This window comes from Bombina bombina, chromosome 4, assembly GCF_027579735.1.
Source record: "Bombina bombina isolate aBomBom1 chromosome 4, aBomBom1.pri, whole genome shotgun sequence".
NCBI lineage: Eukaryota > Metazoa > Chordata > Amphibia > Anura > Bombinatoridae > Bombina > Bombina bombina.
Genome location: NC_069502.1, coordinates 49,244,564 through 49,265,606, shown reverse-complemented (window position 1 = coordinate 49,265,606; position 21,043 = coordinate 49,244,564). Strand labels below are relative to the sequence as shown.

Sequence of the window (21,043 nt, the reverse complement as noted above, 5' to 3'; positions counted from 1 at the left end):
TCTTTCATGTAATTAGCAAGAGTCCATGAGCTAGTGACGTATGGGATATACATTCCTACCAGGAGGGGCAAAGTTTCCCAAACCTCAAAATGCCTATAAATACACCCCTCACCACACCCACAATTCAGTTTTACAAACTTTGCCTCCGATGGAGGTGGTGAAGTAAGTTTGTGCTAGATTCTACGTTGATATGCGCTCCGCAGCAAGTTGGAGCCCGGTTTTCCTCTCAGCGTGCAGTGAATGTCAGAGGGATGTGAGGAGAGTATTGCCTATTTGAATGCAGTGATCTCCTTCTACGGGGTCTATTTCATAGGTTCTCTGTTATCGGTCGTAGAGATTCATCTCTTACCTCCCTTTTCAGATCGACGATATACTCTTATATATACCATTACCTCTGCTGATTCTCGTTTCAGTACTGGTTTGGCTTTCTACAAACATGTAGATGAGTGTCCTGGGGTAAGTAAATCTTATTTTCTGTGACACTCTAAGCTATGGTTGGGCACTTTGTTTATAAAGTTCTAAATATATGTATTCAAACATTTATTTGCCTTGACTCAGAATGTTCAACTTTCCTTATTTTCAGACAGTCAGTTTCATATTTGGGATAATGCATTTGATTTAATCATTTTTTCTTACCTTCAAAAATGTGACTCTTCCCTGTGGGCTGTTAGGCTCGCAGGGGCTGAAAATGCTTCATTTTATTGCGTCATTCTTGGCGCGGACTTTTTTGGCGCAAAAAATTCGTTTCCGTTTCCGGCGTCATACGTGTTGCCGGAAGTTGCGTCATTTTTTGACGTTATTTTGCGCCAAAAATGTCGGTGTTTCGGATGTGGCGTCATTTTGGCGCCAAAAAGCATTTAGGCGCCAAATAATGTGGGCGTCTTATTGGCGCGAAAAATATGGGCGTCGCTTTTGTCTCCACATTATTTAAGTCTCATTTTTTTGATTGCTTCTGGTTGCTAGAAGCTTGTTCTTTGGCATTTTTTCCCATTCCTGAAACTGTCATTTAAGGAATTTGATCAATTTTGCTTTATATATATGTTGTTTTTTCTCTTACATATTGCAAGATGTCTCACGTTGCATCTGAGTCAGAAGATACTACAGGAAAATCGCTGTCTAGTGCTGGATCTACCAAAGCTAAGTGTATCTGCTGTAAACTTTTGGTAGCTATTCCTCCAGCTGTTGTTTGTATTGATTGTCATGACAAACTTGTTAAAGCAGATAATATTTCCTTTAGTAAAGTACCATTGCCTGTTGCAGTTCCTTCAACATCTAAGGTGCAGAATGTTCCTGATAATATAAGAGATTTTGTTTCTGAATCCATAAAGAAGGCTATGTCTGTTATTTCTCCTTCTAGTAAACGTAAAAAATCTTTTAAAACTTCTCTCCCTACAGATGAATTTTTAAATGAACATCATCATTCTGATTCTGATGACTCTTCTGGTTCAGAGGATTCTGTCTCAGAGGTTGATGCTGATAAATCTTCATATTTATTTAAAATGGAATTTATTCGTTCTTTACTTAAAGAAGTACTAATTGCTTTAGAAATAGAGGATTCTGGTCCTCTTGATACTAATTCTAAACGTTTGGATAAGGTATTTAAAGCTCCTGTGGTTATTCCAGAAGTTTTTCCTGTTCCTAATGCTATTTCTGCAGTAATTTCCAAAGAATGGGATAAATTGGGTAATTCATTTACTCCTTCTAAACGTTTTAAGCGATTATATCCTGTGCCGTCTGACAGATTAGAATTTTGGGACAAAATCCCTAAAGTTGATGGGGCTATTTCTACCCTTGCTAAACGTACTACTATTCCTACGTCAGATGGTACTTCGTTTAAGGATCCTTTAGATAGGAAAATTGAATCCTTTCTAAGAAAAGCTTATCTGTGTTCAGGTAATCTTCTTAGACCTGCTATATCTTTGGCTGATGTTGCTGCAGCTTCAACTTTCTGGTTGGAAACTTTGGCGCAACAAGTAACACATCATGATTCTCATGATATTATTATTCTTCTACAGCATGCTAATAATTTTATCTGTGATGCCATTTTTGATATTATCAGAGTTGATGTCAGGTTTATGTCTCTAGCTATTTTAGCTAGAAGAGCTTTATGGCTTAAAACTTGGAATGCTGATATGGCTTCTAAATCAACTTTACTTTCCATTTCTTTCCAGGGTAACAAATTATTTGGTTCTCAGTTGGATTCCATTATTTCAACTGTTACTGGTGGGAAAGGAACTTTTTTACCACAGGATAAAAAATCTAAAGGTAAAAGCAGGGCTAATAATCGTTTTCGTTCCTTTCGTTTCAACAAAGAACAAAAGCCTGATCCTTCATCCTCAGGAGCAGTTTCAGTTTGGAAACCATCTCCAGTCTGGAATAAATCCAAGCCAGCTAGAAAGGCAAAGCCTGCTTCTAAGTCCACATGAAGGTGCGGCCCTCATTCCAGCTCAGCTGGTAGGGGGCAGGTTACGTTTTTTCAAGGAAATTTGGATCAATTCTGTTCACAATCTTTGGATTCAGAGCATTGTTTCAGAAGGGTACAGAATTGGTTTCAAGATGAGACCTCCTGCAAAGAGATTTTTTCTTTCCCGTGTCCCAGTAAATCCAGTAAAAGCTCAAGCATTTCTGAAATGTGTTTCAGATCTAGAGTTGACTGGAGTAATTATGCCAGTTCCAGTTCCGGAACAGGGGATGGGGTTTTATTCAAATCTCTTCATTGTACCAAAGAAGGAGAATTCCTTCAGACCAGTTCTGGATCTAAAAATATTGAATCGTTATGTAAGAATACCAACGTTCAAGATGGTAACTGTAAGGACTATCTTGCCTTTTGTTCAGCAAGGGAATTATATGTCCACAATAGATTTACAGGATGCATATCTGCATATTCCGATTCATCCTGATCATTATCAGTTCCTGAGATTCTCTTTTCTGGACAAGCATTACCAGTTTGTGGCTCTGCCGTTTGGCCTAGCTACAGCTCCAAGAATTTTTACAAAGGTTCTCGGTGCCCTTCTGTCTGTAATCAGAGAACAGGGTATTGTGGTATTTCCTTATTTGGACGATATCTTGGTACTTGCTCAGTCTTCACATTTAGCAGAATCTCATACGAATCGACTTGTGTTGTTTCTTCAAGATCATGGTTGGAGGATCAATTTACCAAAAAGTTCTTTGATTCCTCAGACAAGGGTAACCTTTCTGGGTTTCCAGATGGATTCAGTGTCCATGACTCTGTCTTTAACAGACAAGAGACGTCTAAAATTGATTGCAGCTTGTCGAAACCTTCAGTCACAATCATTCCCTTCGGTAGCCTTATGCATGGAAATTCTAGGTCTTATGACTGCTGCATCGGACGCGATCCCCTTTGCTCGTTTTCACATGCGACCTCTTCAGCTCTGTATGCTGAAGCAATGGTGCAAGGATTATACGAAGATATCTCAATTAATATCTTTAAAACAGATTGTTCGACACTCTCTAACATGGTGGACAGATCACCATCGTTTAATTCAGGGGGCTTCTTTTGTGCTTCCGACCTGGACTGTAATTTCAACAGATGCAAGTCTCACAGGTTGGGGAGCTGTGTGGGGATCTCTGACGGCACAAGGAGTTTGGGAATCTCAGGAGGTGAGATTACCGATCAATATTTTGGAACTCCGTGCAATTTTCAGAGCTCTTCAGTTTTGGCCTCTTCTGAAGAGAGAATCGTTCATTTGTTTTCAAACAGACAATGTCACAACTGTGGCATACATCAATCATCAAGGAGGGACTCACAGTCCTCTGGCTATGAAAGAAGTATCTCGAATTTTGGTTTGGGCGGAATCCAGCTCCTGTCTAATCTCTGCGGTTCATATCCCAGGTATAGACAATTGGGAAGCGGATTATCTCAGTCGCCAAACGTTGCATCCGGGCGAATGGTCTCTTCACCCAGAGGTATTTCTTCAGATTGTTCAAATGTGGGAACTTCCAGAAATAGATCTGATGGCGTCCCATCTAAACAAGAAACTTCCCAGGTATCTGTCCAGATCCCGGGATCCTCAGGCGGAGGCAGTGGATGCATTATCACTTCCTTGGAAGTATCATCCTGCCTATATCTTTCTGCCTCTAGTTTTTCTTCCAAGAGTAATCTCCAAGATTCTGAAGGAATGCTCGTTTGTTCTGCTGGTAGCTCCGGCATGGCCTCACAGGTTTTGGTATGCGGATCTTGTCCGGATGGCCTCTTGCCAACCGTGGACTCTTCCGTTAAGACCAGACCTTCTGTCACAAGGTCCTTTTTTCCATCAGGATCTGAAATCCTTAAATTTAAAGGTATTGAGATTGAACGCTTGATTCTTGGTCAAAGAGGTTTCTCTGACTCTGTGATTAATACTATGTTACAGGCTCGTAAATCTGTATCTCGAGAGATATATTATAGAGTCTGGAAGACTTATATTTCTTGGTGTCTTTCTCATCATTTTTCTTGGCATTCTTTTAGAATACCGAGAATTTTACAGTTTCTTCAGGATGGTTTAGATAAGGGTTTGTCCGCAAGTTCTTTGAAAGGACAAATCTCTGCTCTTTCTGTTCTTTTTCACAGAAAGATTGCTATTCTTCCTGATCTTCATTGTTTTGTACAAGCTTTGGTTCGTATAAAACCTGTTATTAAGTCAATTTCTCCCCCTTGGAGTTTGAATTTGGTTCTGGGAGCTCTTCAAGCTCCTCCGTTTGAACCTATGCATTCATTGGACATTAAATTACTTTCTTGGAAAGTTTTGTTCCTTTTGGCCATCTCTTCTGCCAGAAGAGTTTCTGAATTATCTGCTCTTTCTTGTGAGTCTCCTTTTCTGATTTTTCATCAGGATAAGGCGGTGTTGCGAACTTCTTTTGAATTTTTACCTAAAGTTGTGAATTCCAACAACATTAGTAGAGAAATTGTGGTTCCTTCATTATGTCCTAATCCTAAGAATTCTAAGGAGAAATCGTTGCATTCTTTGGATGTTGTTAGAGCTTTGAAATATTATGTTGAAGCTACGAAATCTTTCCGTAAGACTTCTAGTTTATTTGTTATCTTTTCCGGTTCTAGAAAAGGCCAGAAAGCTTCTGCCATTTCTTTGGCATCTTGGTTGAAATCTTTAATTCATCTTGCCTATGTTGAGTCGGGTAAAACTCCGCCTCAAAGAATTACAGCTCATTCTACTAGGTCAGTTTCTACTTCCTGGGCGTTTAGGAATGAAGCTTCGGTTGACCAGATTTGCAAAGCAGCAACTTGGTCCTCTTTGCATACTTTTACTAAATTCTACCATTTTGATGTATTTCCTTCTTCTGAAGCAGTTTTTGGTAGAAAAGTACTTCAGGCAGCGGTTTCAGTTTGAATCTTCTGCTTATGTTTTTCGTTAAACTTTATTTTTGGGTGTGGATTATTTTCAGCAGGATTTGGCTGTCTTTATTTTATCCCTCCCTCTCTAGTGACTCTTGTGTGGAAAGATCCACATCTTGGGTAGTCATTATCCCATACGTCACTAGCTCATGGACTCTTGCTAATTACATGAAAGAAAACATAATTTATGTAAGAACTTACCTGATAAATTCATTTCTTTCATATTAGCAAGAGTCCATGAGGCCCGCCCTTTTTTTTGTGGTGGTTATGATTTTTGTATAAAGCACAATTATTCCAATTCCTTATTTTATATGCTTTCGCACTTTTTTATCACCCCACTTCTTGGCTATTCGTTAAACTGAATTGTGGGTGTGGTGAGGGGTGTATTTATAGGCATTTTGAGGTTTGGGAAACTTTGCCCCTCCTGGTAGGAATGTATATCCCATACGTCACTAGCTCATGGACTCTTGCTAATATGAAAGAAATGAATTTATCAGGTAAGTTCTTACATAAATTATGTTTCTTTCATGTAATTAACAAGAGTCCATGAGCTAGTGACGTATGGGATATACATTCCTACCAGGAGGGGCAAAGTTTCCCAAACCTTAAAATGCCTATAAATACACCCCTCACCACACCCACAAATCAGTTTTACAAACTTTGCCTCCAAGGGAGGTGGTGAAGTAAGTTTGTGCTAGATTCTACGTTGATATGCGCTCCGCAGCAAGTTGGAGCCCGGTTTTCCTCTCAGCGTGCAGTGAATGTCAGAGGGATGTGAGGAGAGTATTGCCTATTGAATGCAGTGATCTCCTTCTACGGGGTCTATTTCATAAGGTTCTCTGTTATCGGTCGTAGAGATTCATCTCTTACCTCCCTTTTCAGATCGACGATATACTCTTATATTTACCATTTCCTCTACTGATTCTCGTTTCAGTACTGGTTTGGCTTTCTACAAACATGTAGATGAGTGTCCTGGGGTAAGTAAGTCTTATTTTCTGTGACACTCTAAGCTATGGTTGGGCACTTTATTTATAAAGTTCTAAATATATGTATTCAAACATTTATTTGCCTTGACTCAGAATGTTCAACTTTCCTTATTTCCAGACAGTCAGTTTCATATTTGGGATTATGCTTTAAATTATCATATTTTGTCTTACCTCAAATTTGACTTTTTTCCCTGTGGGCTGTTAGGCTCGCGGGGGCTGAAAATGCTTCATTTTATTGCGTCATTTTTGGCGCGGATTTTTTTGGCGCAAAAATTCATTTCCGTTTCCGGCGTCATACGTGTCGCCGGAAGTTGCGTCATTTTTTGACGTTATTTTGCGCCAAAAATGTCGGCGTTCCGGATGTGGCGTCATTTTTTGCGCCAAAAGCATTTAGGCGCCAAATAATGTGGGCGTCTTATTTGGCGCCAAAAAATATGGGCGTCGCTTTTGTCTCCACATTATTTCAGTCTCATTTTCATTTGCTTCTGGTTGCTAGAAGCTTGATGTTTGGCATTTTTTTCCCATTCCTGAAACTGTCTTATAAGGAATTTGATTTATTTTGCTTTATATGTTGTTTTTTCTCTTACATATTGCAAGATGTCTCACGTTGCATCTGAGCCAGAAGATACTACAGGAAAACCACTGCCTGCTGGATCTACCAAAGCTAAGTGTATCTGCTGTAAACTTTTGGTAGCTATTTCTCCAGCTGTTGTTTGTATTAATTGTCATGACAAACTTGTTAAAGCAGATAATATTTCCTTTAGTGATGTACCATTGCCTGTTGCAGTTCCCTCAACATCTAAGGTGCAGAATGTTCCTGATAACATAAGAGATTTTGTTTCTGAATCCATAAAGAAGGCTTTGTCTGTTATTTCTCCTTCTAGTAAACGTAAAAAGTCTTTTAAATCTTCTCTCTCTACAGATGAATTTTTAAATGAACACCATCATTCTGATTCTTTGGACTCTTCTAGTTCAGAGGATTCTGTCTCAGAGATTGATGCTGATAAATCTTCATATTTATTTAAGATGGAATTTATTCGCTCTTTACTTAAAGAAGTACTAATTGCTTTAGAAATAGAGGATTCTAGTCCTCTTGATACTAATTCTATACGTTTGGATAAGGTTTTTAAAGCTCCTGCGGTTATTCCAGAAGTCTTTCCTGTTCCTAATGCTATTTCTGCAGTAATTGCTAAGGAATGGGATAAATTGGGTAATTCATTTACTCCTTCTAAACGTTTTAAGCAATTATATCCTGTTCCGCCTGACAGGTTAGAATTTTGGGACAAAATCCCTAAAGTTGATGGGGCTATTTCTACCCTTGCTAAACGTACTACCATTCCTACGTCAGATGGTACCTCGTTTAAGGATCCTTTAGATAGAAAAATTGAATCTTTTCTAAGAAAAGCTTATCTATGTTCAGGTAATCTTCTTAGACCTGCTATATCATTGGCTGATGTTGCTGCAGCTTCAACTTTTTGGTTGGAAACTCTAGCGCAACAAGTAACAAATCGTGATTCTCATGATATTATTATTCTTCTCCAGCATGCTAATAATTTCATCTGTGATGCCATTTTTGATATTATTAGAGTTGATGTTAGATTTATGTCTCTGGCTATCTTAGCCAGAAGAGCTTTATGGCTTAAAACTTGGAATGCTGATATGGCTTCTAAATCAACTCTACTTTCCATTTCTTTCCAGGGAAACAAATTATTTGGTTCTCAGTTGGATTCTATTATTTCAACTGTTACTGGTGGGAAAGGAACTTTTTTACCACAGGATAAAAAATCTAAAGGTAAAAACAGGGCTAACAATCGTTTTCGTTCCTTTCGTTTCAACAAAGAACAAAAGCCTGATCCTTCGTCCTCAGGAGCAGTTTCAGTTTGGAAACCATCTCCAGTCTGGAATAAATCCAAGCCTGCTAGAAAGGCAAAGCCTGCTTCTAAGTTCACATGAAGGTACGGCCCTCATTCCAGTTCAGCTGGTAGGGGGCAGGTTACGTTTTTTCAAAGAAATTTGGATCAAATCTGTTCACAATCTTTGGATTCAGAACATTGTTTCAGAAGGGTACAGAATTGGTTTCAAGATGAGACCTCCTGCAAAGAGATTTTTTCTTTCCCATGTCCCAGTAAATCCAGTGAAAGCTCAAGCATTTCTGAATTGTGTTTCAGATCTAGAGTTGGCTGGAGTAATTATGCCAGTTCCAGTTCCGGAACAGGGGATGGGGTTTTATTCAAATCTCTTCATTGTACCAAAGAAGGAGAATTCCTTCAGACCAGTTCTGGATCTAAAATTATTGAATCGTTATGTAAGGATACCAACGTTCAAGATGGTAACTGTAAGGACTATATTGCCTTTTGTTCAGCAAGGGAATTATATGTCCACAATAGATTTACAGGATGCATATCTGCATATTCCGATTCATCCAGATCATTATCAGTTCCTGAGATTCTCTTTTCTAGACAAGCATTACCAATTTGTGGCTCTACCGTTTGGCCTTGCTACAGCTCCAAGAATTTTCACAAAGATTCTCGGTGCCCTTCTGTCTGTAATCAGAGAACAGGGTATTGTGGTATTTCCTTATTTGGACGATATCTTGGTACTTGCTCCGTCTTTACATTTAGCAGAGTCTCATACGAATCGACTTGTGTTGTTTCTTCAAGATCATGGTTGGAGGATCAATTTACCAAAAAGTTCTTTGATTCCTCAAACAAGGGTAACCTTTCTGGGTTTCCAGATAGATTCAGTGTCCATGACTCTGTCTTTAACAGACAAGAGACGTCTAAAATTGATTACAGCTTGTCGAAACCTTCAGTCACAATCATTCCCTTCGGTAGCCTTATGCATGGAAATTCTAGGTCTTATGACTGCTGCATCGGACGCGATCCCCTTTGCTCGTTTTCACATGCGACCTCTTCAGCTCTGTATGCTGAACCAATGGTGCAGGGATTACACGAAGATATCTCAATTAATATCTTTAAAACCGATTGTTCGACACTCTCTAACGTGGTGGACAAATCACCATCGTTTAATTCAGGGGGCTTCTTTTGTTCTTCCGACCTGGACTGTAATTTCAACAGATGCAAGTCTCACAGGTTGGGGAGCTGTGTGGGGATCTCTGACGGCACAAGGAGTTTGGGAATCTCAGGAGGTGAGATTACCGATCAATATTTTGGAACTCCGTGCAATTTTCAGAGCTCTTCAGTTTTGGCCTCTTCTGAAGAGAGAATCGTTCATTTGTTTTCAGACAGACAATGTCACAACTGTGGCATACATCAATCATCAAGGAGGGACTCACAGTCCTCTGGCTATGAAAGAAGTATCTCGAATTTTGGTTTGGGCGGAATCCAGCTCCTGTCTAATCTCTGCGGTTCATATCCCAGGTGTAGACAATTGGGAAGCGGATTATCTCAGTCGCCAAACGTTGCATCCGGGCGAATGGTCTCTTCACCCAGAGGTATTTCTTCAGATTGTTCAATTGTGGGGGCTCCCAGAGATAGATCTGATGGCCTCTCATCTAAACAAGAAACTTCCCAGGTATCTGTCCAGATCCCGGGATCCTCAGGCGGAGGCAGTGGATGCATTATCACTTCCTTGGAAGTATCATCCTGCCTATATCTTTCCGCCTCTAGTTCTTCTTCCAAGAGTAATCTCCAAGATTCTGAGGGAATGCTCGTTTGTTCTGCTAATAGCTCCGGCATGGCCTCACAGGTTTTGGTATGCGGATCTTGTCCGGATGGCATCTTGCCAGCCATGGACTCTTCCGTTAAGACCAGACCTTCTGTCACAAGGTCCTTTTTTCCATCCGGATCTGAAATCCTTAAATTTAAAGGTATGGAGATTGAACGCTTGATTCTTGGTCATAGAGGTTTCTCTGACTCCGTGATTAATACTATGTTACAGGCTCGTAAATCTGTATCTCGAGAGATATATTATAGAGTCTGGAAGACTTATATTTCATGGTGTCTTTCTCATCATTTTTCTTGGCATTCTTTTAGAATACCGAGAATTTTACAATTTCTTCAGGATGGTTTGGATAAGGGTTTGTCCGCAAGTTCTTTGAAAGGACAAATCTCTGCTCTTTCTGTTCTTTTTCACAGAAAGATTGCTATTCTTCCTGATATTCATTGTTTTGTACAAGCTTTGGTTCGTATAAAACCTGTCATTAAGTCAATTTCTCCTCCTTGGAGTTTGAATTTGGTTCTGGGAGCTCTTCAAGCTCCTCCGTTTGAACCTATGCATTCATTGGACATTAAATTACTTTCTTGGAAAGTTTTGTTCCTTTTGGCCATCTCTTCTGCTAGAAGAGTTTCTGAATTATCTGCTCTTTCGTGTGAGTCTCCTTTTCTGATTTTTCATCAGGATAAGGCGGTGTTGCGAACTTCTTTTGAATTTTTACCTAAAGTTGTGAATTCCAACAACATTAGTAGAGAAATTGTGGTTCCTTCATTATGTCCTAATCCTAAGAATTCTAAGGAGAAATCATTGCATTCTTTGGATGTTGTTAGAGCTTTGAAATATTATGTTGAAGCTACGAAATCTTTCCGTAAGACTTCTAGTCTATTTGTTATCTTTTCCGGTTCTAGGAAAGGCCAGAAAGCTTCTGCCATTTCTTTGGCATCTTGGTTGAAATCTTTAATTCATCTTGCCTATGTTGAGTCGGGTAAAACTCCGCCTCAAAGAATTACAGCTCATTCTACTAGGTCAGTTTCTACTTCCTGGGCGTTTAGGAATGAAGCTTCGGTTGACCAGATCTGCAAAGCAGCAACTTGGTCTTCTTTGCATACTTTTTCTAAATTCTACCATTTTGATGTATTTTCTTCTTCTGAAGCAGTTTTTGGTAGAAAAGTTCTTCAGGCAGCGGTTTCAGTTTGAATCTTCTGCTTATGTTTTTTGTTAAACTTTATTTTGGGTGTGGATTATTTTCAGCAGGAATTGGCTGTCTTTATTTTATCCCTCCCTCTCTAGTGACTCTTGTGTGGAAAGATCCACATCTTGGGTAGTCATTATCCCATACGTCACTAGCTCATGGACTCTTGTTAATTACATGAAAGAAAACATAATTTATGTAAGAACTTACCTGATAAATTCATTTCTTTCATATTAACAAGAGTCCATGAGGCCCACCCTTTTTTGTGGTGGTTATGATTTTTTTGTATAAAGCACAATTATTCCAATTCCTTATTTTATATGCTTCGCACTTTTTCTTATCACCCCACTTCTTGGCTATTCGTTAAACTGATTTGTGGGTGTGGTGAGGGGTGTATTTATAGGCATTTTAAGGTTTGGGAAACTTTGCCCCTCCTGGTAGGAATGTATATCCCATACGTCACTAGCTCATGGACTCTTGTTAATATGAAAGAAATGAATTTATCAGGTAAGTTCTTACATAAATTATGTTTTTTCCATCAGGATAAAGCAGTTTTACCTAAAGTTGTGAATTCTAACAACATTAATAGGGAAATTGTTGTTCCCTCTTTGTGTCCTAATCCTAAGAATTCTTTGGAGAGATCCTTACATTCTCTGGATGTTGTAAGAGCTTTGAAATATTATGTTGAAGCTACTAAAGATTTCAGGAAGACTTCTAGTCTATTTGTTGTTTTTTCTGGTTCTAGGAAAGGTCAGAAAGCTTCTGCCATTTCCTTGGCATCTTGCTTAAAGCTTTTGATTCATCAGGCTTATTTGGAGTCGGGTCAAACTACGCCTCAGAGAATCACAGCTCGTTCTACTAGATCAGTCTCCACTTTGTGGGCTTTTAAGAATGAAGCTTCAGTTGATCAGATTTGCAAAGCAGCAACTTGGTCTTCTTTGCATACATTTACTAAATTATACCGTTTTTTATGTTTTTGCCTCTTCAAAAGCAGTTTTTGGTAGAAAAGTTCTTCAGGCAGCTGTTTCACTTTGATTCCTCTGCTTATGTTTTAAGTTTTCTCTTTTCATTTATGAGAAAAACTTATTTTTTTTGGATGTGGATTTAATTATTTCAGCGGGAAATTGCTGTTTTTATTTTTATCCCTCTCTAGTGACTCCTCTGTGGAGTACCACATCTTGGGTATTACTATCTCATATGTCACTAGCTCATGGACTCTTGACAATTATGTGAAAGAAAACATAATTTAAGGAAGAACTTGCCTGATAAATTCATTTCTTTCATATTGGCAGTCCATGAGGCCCAATCTTTTTATGGTGGTTATGTTTTTTTGTATAAAGCACAATTATATTTCCAGTTCCTTTCCTTTTTTTATGCTTTTTACTCCTTTTTCTATCACCCCACTACTTGGCTATTCGTTAATCTGAATTGTGGGTGTGGTGAGGGGTGTATTTATAGGCATTTTGAGGTTTGGGAAACTTTGCCCCTCCTGGTAGTATTGTATATCCCATCGTCACTAGCTCATGGACTCTTGCCAATATGAAAGAATTTATCAGGTAAGTTCTTACATAAATTATGTTTTTCTGACAAGTTTCAAAGTTTAGTTTTATTTTACTTCCCACTCTATCATGTGACAGCCACCAGCCAATCACAAAATGCTTTTGCACATGCTCAGTAGAAGCTGGTGCCTCAGAAAGTGTGCATATATGAAGATTGTGCATATTTACATAATAGATGTGAATTTGAAAGCTGTTTGAAATTATGTACTCTGATTCAAGAAAGTTTCATTTTGACTTTAGTGGTCCTTTAACGTATCACCAGAAATCAAATTGTGTGATTGGAAGTAAAGGTTATTGGAGAAAAAAAATGCCTAAAATTATATATATTTTTTTTTTAGATGGTCCTGTACTTTGTGATGGACATCCTGAAGGATCTTCCTGGTCTACCTGGTCTGTTTGTTGCCTGCCTTTTTAGTGGGGCTCTCAGGTAACAGTGTGCTCATGTCAGACATTTTGTCAATTGGTTAAACTTAAATCCACAATATCCATCTGGGTTCCAGCAAAGTTTTAGTGACTGCGACCTTTAAATGACTGTGTTGACCAAACTACTTGATAGCACGGTGTTATTAGGCATTAAAGACAATTGTGTTGAAATAAGGTCTTTATTGGCTACAGTCTGTTCGTACCGTAGGTAAATCAAACATTCACATTTCACTTTGTTGTGTGTTTGTTTTTTTTTTGTTTTTTTGGGGGGGCGGGGGTTTGTGTGAAGTTTCCTGTTAACCTTTTGACAAAACCTGTTCCAAGGTGGTTGAGAGTTTGAGGGCAGACCAGTGGTTATATTTCTGTGATGTAAAAAAAATGACAAAGATAAATCATTTCAGAACTTTTTCCACCTTTAATGTGACCTATAAACTGTACAACTCAATTGAAAAACAAACTGAAATCTTTTAGGTAAAGGGAAATAAAAATAAAATAAATAATATGGTTGCATAAGTGTGAACACCCTTTTATAACTGGGGATGTAGCTGTGTTGAGAATTAAAGGGCCATAATACCCAAATGTTTAAACACTTGAAAGTGAAGCAGCATAGCTGTATAAAGCTTACTAGAAAATATCCCCTGAACATCTCTATGTAAAAAAGAAAGATATTTTACCTCAAAAGTTCCTCAGTCGCCACCTCCCATTGTAAAGTATTTCTAAGCAGCATTTTAGTGTCTGTCCTGGGACAGCTGAAAGGATGAGCCTCGTGAACTCTCATATTATTTCACCAATCAGGTAAAGGAAGCTTACTATGAAATCTCATGAGAGTTAAGTCAAATCTCATGAGATCACAGTAAGAGTTCATGACCTCAGCACTGCTGATGCTGATTGGCAGGTGAAGTATAACTTTTTACACAGAACTAACTCTGCTGAGCTGAGGAGATTGTGAGGTAAAATATCTTCCTTTTTTACATAGAGATGCTCAGGTGATATTTTCCTGTCAGCTTTTTACAGTTATACTGCATCAGTTTCAAGTGATTTAGCGTATGAGTATTATGTCCCTTTAAGCAATCACATTCAAAATCATGTTAAATAGGAGTCAATACACACCTGTCATCATTTAAAGTGCCTTTGATTAACCCCAAATAAAGTTCAGCTGTTCTAGTAGGTCTTTCCTGACATTTTGTTAGTCGCATCTTACAGCAAAAGCCATGGTCCACAGAGAGCTTCTAAAGCATCAGAGGGATCTCATTGTTAAAAGGTATGTCAGGAGAAGGGTACAAAAGATTTTCCAAGGCATTAGATATACCATGAAACACAGTGAAGACAGTCCTCATCAAGTGAAGAAATTATGGTGCAACAGTGAAATTACCAAGAACTGGATGTTCCTCTAAAATTGATGAAAAGACGAGAAGAAAACTGGTCTGGGAGGCTGGCAAGAGGCCTACAGCAACATTAAAGGAGCTGCAGGAATATCTGACAAGTACTGGCTGTGGGGTAGTGATGAAACCAAAGTTGAACTTTTTGGCCATAATTCCAAAAGATATGTTTGGCGCAAAAACAACACTGCATATCCCTAAAAGAACACCATACCCACAGTGAAGCATGGTGGGGTCAGCATCATGCTTTGAGGCTGTTTTTCTTCAGCTGGAACTGGGGCCTTAGTCAAGGTAGACGGAATAATGAACAGTTCCAAATACTAGACAATATTGGCACAAAACCTTCAGGCTTCTGCTAGAAAGCTGAACATGAAGAGGAACTTAATCTTTCAGCATGACAACGACCCGAAGCATACATCCAAATCAACAAAGGAATGGCTTCACCAGAAGAAGATTAAAGTTTTGGGATGGCCCAGCTAGAGCCCAGACCTGAATCCAATTCAAAATCTGTGGGGTGATCTGAAGAGGGCTGTGCCCTCGCATTCTGACAGATTTATAGTGTTTTTGCAAAGAAGAGTGGGCAAATCTTGCCAAGTCAAGATGTGCCATGCTGAAAAACTCATACCCAAAAAGACTGAGTGCTGTAATAAAATCAAAAGGTGCTTCAATAAAGTATTAGTTTAAGGGTGTTCACACTTATGCAACCATATTATTTTATTTTTTTATTTTTATTTCCCTTACCTAAGAGATTTCAGTTTGTTTTTCAATTGAGTTGTACAGTTTATAGGTCACATTAAAGGTGGAAAAAGTTCTGAAATGATTTATCTTTGTCTCATTTTTTTACATCACAGAAACCTGACATTTTAAACAGGGGTGTGTAGACTTTTTATATCCACTGTGTGTGTGTGTGTGTATATATATATATATATATATATATATATATATATATATATATATATATATATATATATATATATATATATATATATATATATATATGTGTGTGTATATATATATATATATATATATATATGTGTGTGTGTGTGTATATATATATATATATATATATATCTATATATCTGGAAAGTATGGTCCAATTTTGCCCTGCAGAGCTTATATACCCATCCTATGCTTTACCCACAAATCACCTGCACTTCATCAGTCCTTTCCATTCATCTTCACTAACACAGCAGGTTTCCTGTTGGTCCAGTATAAATATTAGGATACGTTTGAAAGCGTATGATTGGCTATGATCTCATATTTCCTTCACATAATGTAGTGATAGTGTACTTATATATAACTTTCATTTATTTTTAGCACCATTTCATCCGCATTTAACTCCTTAGCAACAGTAACCATGGAGGACTTGATCAAGCCGCACTTCCCAAACCTCACAGAGGCACGTGCTACACTGCTGTCCAAGTGCCTTGGTGAGTGGTGAGCACAAGCTAGCGCTGCTGATCGTTTGCTTTATTAGTCTAGTTTGGTCTATGAGTAAAATGTAATCTGCCAGTGATAAAAGCTGCTCCCTCGCCACTGCCCTGCACATATTGTTCTTCAGAATATTTAGTTAGAAGTAATTATTTTTTTCCAGCAGATCAGTAAATACTCAATATGTTCTTCTCTTTTAAATGTTTAACTGGGAATAGCAAATTAATTTTAATGTTTATTATTTTTACCAGCCTTACTATAATTTAGCTCGGAAAGTTGTGGGTCCAATAAAGAGGCTGGAATACAGGATCCAGAATCTGGACCTGCAACATTCTTAATTTCTTAATCAGGGCATAGCTGTCCCTAACTGACAACATCAATGTAGATAAGTTAAATATCCTGAAGGTTTTTTCAAAATGTATTCCCCTAAGCTGCAAATATTAACAGAAGTACAGTGCAAATGCTAAAAAAATGCATCTCTTTGTAGTGCGTCTTTATTGTACCGCTTGTAAACGTGCTGCAGAATCTGTTGGCTCATTACAGATAAAGATGCGGATAATTGCAGATTATCTCACTTGGAGCCAGCCTTACTCAAATATGCATTTGCTATATATAAATAAGCAGTTTTAAATTAGCATTTTTTTATATATAAAACTATTTTAATCTACATAAATAGTTCTCTTTCTCGCGCACAATTTAATGTCTGTTTTGATTGCTAACTTGCCGTCAAGACTGTAAGCAGTTTAATTCAATTAATGTTGCATTTACATTGTGTTGCTCCACGGTTTCGTTTTTCTTTACTTATTCTGGTTAGCTCCTATATTCCGTATCTTACATTTGCTATTTTACTTGTTTCTAGCTCTTGCGTATGGTCTTCTCTGCCTTGGGATGGCTTACATTTCTTCGCTGATGGGTTCAGTCTTACAGGTATGTGTATAGAGTAACCTGCTGTAATTTAGGCAAAATTATTCTCCATTTGTAAAATTAATAATTGTAAATATAGTAACAAGTTCTTAAAAAAACATAAAAAAAATGATTTGCTAGTCACTACTTCATGTGGTTTAACCCCTTCACATCCAGCAGAAGCGTTTACATCAGATCTTTGATGCAATGTTAAACACTTGCTGCAAAAATAAAATCATGTGATTTCAAGGCCAGGATCGGATCATTGGGGACCGCCTACATTGCTAGGCACGCCCTCAGCCTGATCTTACGTTCTTCAAAATGAGGAGACTGAAGGCTGCACAGCATAGAACATCCTAATGGCGTGAAGATGTTAAGGTCTTCACCACCCTCCTTAGTACGTTCGTTGTCTCAGAAACCTGAGGACATCCTCATTGAAACTCTATTTTTGTTCTAGGAAGGAAATCGCACACAATTTGTTCAATGAGGCAGAAAATCTTGTTGATAACACTATAGATGCAGAATTTTGTACCAATAGATTTACCTTTTGAACAGTGTGACCTTATCCCACTATAAAGTGTAAATAGCAAAAGTATGAGGTCTGACCATCAGGCTTTAAAAATACCTTTTAATGGGACAGTCTACAGCTTGGTCATCTTAAAGTCTTACCTTAGATTAATTGCAAATAGCCTCCTTCACCTTTTCTATATCATGTAGCCAGTATGGTATAATATTCACACAAGGAGTGGAGGTGATAAAGTCACTTCCACAAAAGAATGCGGTTCTAGCACTCACTGTCTTAACCTCTTATGCGGCGTCAACTTCCAGAGTATAAAACTTAACTTTTATTTATTTAGCTAAAATTATTGGAGAAGGGGGAAAAAAAGGGAAACATAAACAATTAAAAACCTAGGATAGAGTAGTCATGTATAGATTCTGTTATATACAGTAATTGTGTAAATAGGCCTTTGGGGTATGATAGCCCAAATAATAGTATTACAGTATAATCTATACAGAAATCGGTGTGGCACACCGGCTCAATTAAATAAAGCTTTGTTAATGTTGTGTAGATTGTTATAACGCTACCCAGTGGGGGATTACTTCAGCTCAGCTTAGTTAGAGATTGTGGGTTTTCAGCAATAGCAAAGATATCCAATACAATAAGTAGTCAGTTTAATGCTGACATAATATGTTTATATATACATATTGCTGTCATCCATACTGTAAGGCTGTTATTTATTTGAAGTAATCAGTCACACATAGGATAATCTACACAAGAAATGCTGGATTTATATGGGTTGTCCAGTGGGGGAAACAATACATGTGTTATAGTGTTGGGCTACTTCTATTATCTAAGATACCTGAGATAAGATAACTGCCAGTTTTATGGTTCAGTTATTCATTATTGTAACAGTGTAAATCGCTTGAGACAGACAGTGTTATTACTGCTCTTGTCTATCCATTCACTCACTTCTTTATTTACTTATCGTAGGGTTAATGTCAAGTAAATTGGTTTACATGAATTATAATGTCCCAATACCTCTTATGTAATCACGTTTGACCCTCTGGTCTGGGATAGTTTTGTGTTAAGAGTAAACTAGAATTTAGTGTTATCAAGCTATTATTATTTCAGGCTTAAATGTAACCTGCTGATTCTATATTCTCATTCTGTTTCATGATAGCTGAGTGTGCATTGAAGAAGCACTAAGTATTCTGTATTACCACGTCAGAGTAGTGGTGTGGTATTAAACATAAATGCAAAAGGTAACTTTATTTTTGTGTAGCAGAGGTTTTGTTACCGTGCTGTTCCTATGCAAGCCCCAATAAAGTGTTATATACTATCAATGGTTGTTGGTATAATTAGATCAGCATATTTTGGTGCGGTAATACCACTACAAAGTGTTAAGTATTTGGGTACAATTTTTTGCACCGGTTGTAGTTACTAAAGTTCATTGAGCATTAACAGTACTACTTGCAGTGTTGTACAGCACCTGTGGTGAGTGTTATAGTGAGTTAGAATTCACTGAGCATAGGTAGTACCACTTTAATAAGATCACGGTCAGTATTCAAATGTAAAGTTTTATTACAGAAGTGAAATGTAATATAGTTAATTTTAATTTTTTAGGCAGCAATAGTGTACCTGCAGTAAGATCGCTACATGTAACTCAGTACCCTGTTAATATGTACACTTTAGCACACTTATGTAATATAATTAGATGCTATTATGAATACTGTTTTCTTATTCACAAAATAGTGTCGAGTCTGCTGTTATGAATCTATCTCTGTTACTTGCCTGAATTGGCAGTAATTTATAATATTTATGGTTTTGCTTGTAACCTAAATTAGCCCAGTTACCCACGTAAATACCCCATAATAGTTATAGCCGTATTGTATCACTCAACCGTTAACATATTACTAATTACGCTATGAGGAGGTCATAAATTTAGGCTTCTGGTATAAGCGATATTAATAAAGCCCTATACGGGCGAAACGCGTTAGGTGTAGAGACAGAGCACTGTTCAGCTCTTTTTTTAAAATTAGGAGAAAGTAGTCTGTTACGTTTTACTGTGGCTCACCGGCATCAATAGGGGTCAGCGTGGTACACTATTTAGGAAACAATACGTAGAGGGATATCCACTGACTAATATCGCTTATACCAGAAGCCTAAATTTATGACCTCAGCGTAATTAGTAATATGTTAACGGTTGAGTGATACAATACGGCTATAACTATTATGGGGTATTTACGTGGGTAACTGGGCTAATTTAGGTTACAAGCAAAACCATAAATATTATAAATTACTGCCAATTCAGGCAAGTAACATAGAGATAGATTCATAACAGCAGACTAACAGAATACACTGCCTGCCGGCAGCTCGACACTATTTTGTGAATAAGAAAACAGTATTCATAATAGCATCTAATTATATTACATAAGTGTGCTAAAGTGTACATATTAACAGGGTACTGAGTTACATGTAGCGATCTTACTGCAGGTACACTATTGCTGCCTAAAAAATTAAAATTAACTATATTACATTTCACTTCTGTAATAAAACTTTACATTTGAATACTGACCGTGATCTTATTAAAGTGGTACTACCTATGCTCAGTGAATTCTAACTCACTATAACACTCACCACAGGTGCTGTACAACACTGCAAGTAGTACTGTTAATGCTCAATGAACTTTAGTAACTACAACCGGTGCAAAAAATTGTACCCAAATACTTAACACTTTGTAGTGGTATTACCGCACCAAAATATGCTGATCTAATTATACCAACAACCATTGATAGTATATAACACTTTATTGGGGCTTGCATAGGAACAGCACGGTAACAAAACCTCTGCTACACAAAAATAAAGTTACCTTTTGCATTTATGTTTAATACCACACCACTACTCTGACGTGGTAATACAGAATACTTAGTGCTTCTTCAATGCACACTCAGCTATCATGAAACAGAATGAGAATATAGAATCAGCAGGTTACATTTAAGCCTGAAATAATAATAGCTTGATAACACTGAATTCTAGTTTACTCTTAACACAAAACTATCCCAGACCAGAGGGTCAAACGTGATTACATAAGAGGTATTGGGACATTATAATTCATGTAAACCAATTTACTTGACATTAACCCTACGATAAGTAAATAAAGAAGTGAGTGAATGGATAGACAAGAGCAGTAATAACACTGTCTGTCTCAAGCGATTTACACGGTTACAATAATGAATAACTGAACCATAAAACTGGCAGTTATCTTATCTCAGGTATCTTAGATAATAGAAGTAGCCCAACACTATAACACATGTATTGTTTCCCCCACTGGACAACCCATATAAATCCAGCATTTCATGTGTAGATTATCCTATGTGTGACTGATTACTTCAAATAAATAACAGCCTTACAGTATGGATGACAGCAATATGTATATATAAACATATTATGTCAGCATTAAACTGACTACTTATTGTATTGGATATCCTTGCTATTGCTGAAAACCCACAATCTCTAACTAAGCTGAGCTGAAATAATCCCCCACTGGGTAGCGTTATAACAATCTACACAACATTAACAAAGCTTTATTTAATTGAGCCGGTGTGCCACACCGATTTCTGTATAGATTATACTGTAATACTAT

At 37.7% G+C, this 21,043-nt stretch overlaps 1 protein-coding gene across 1 annotated transcript in view; it reads left to right on the top strand.

The window, feature by feature from the left end:
- LOC128656839 (sodium-dependent multivitamin transporter) overlaps positions 1-21,043 on the top strand; it is a 339,096-nt gene that overhangs the window by 222,445 nt on the left and 95,608 nt on the right. Inside the window, exons 9-11 of the mRNA XM_053711005.1 lie at positions 13,101-13,189; positions 15,882-15,994; positions 16,855-16,922. Coding sequence (XP_053566980.1) covers positions 13,101-13,189; positions 15,882-15,994; positions 16,855-16,922 — 270 coding nt within the window. The remainder of the gene's footprint in view (positions 1-13,100; positions 13,190-15,881; positions 15,995-16,854; positions 16,923-21,043) is intronic.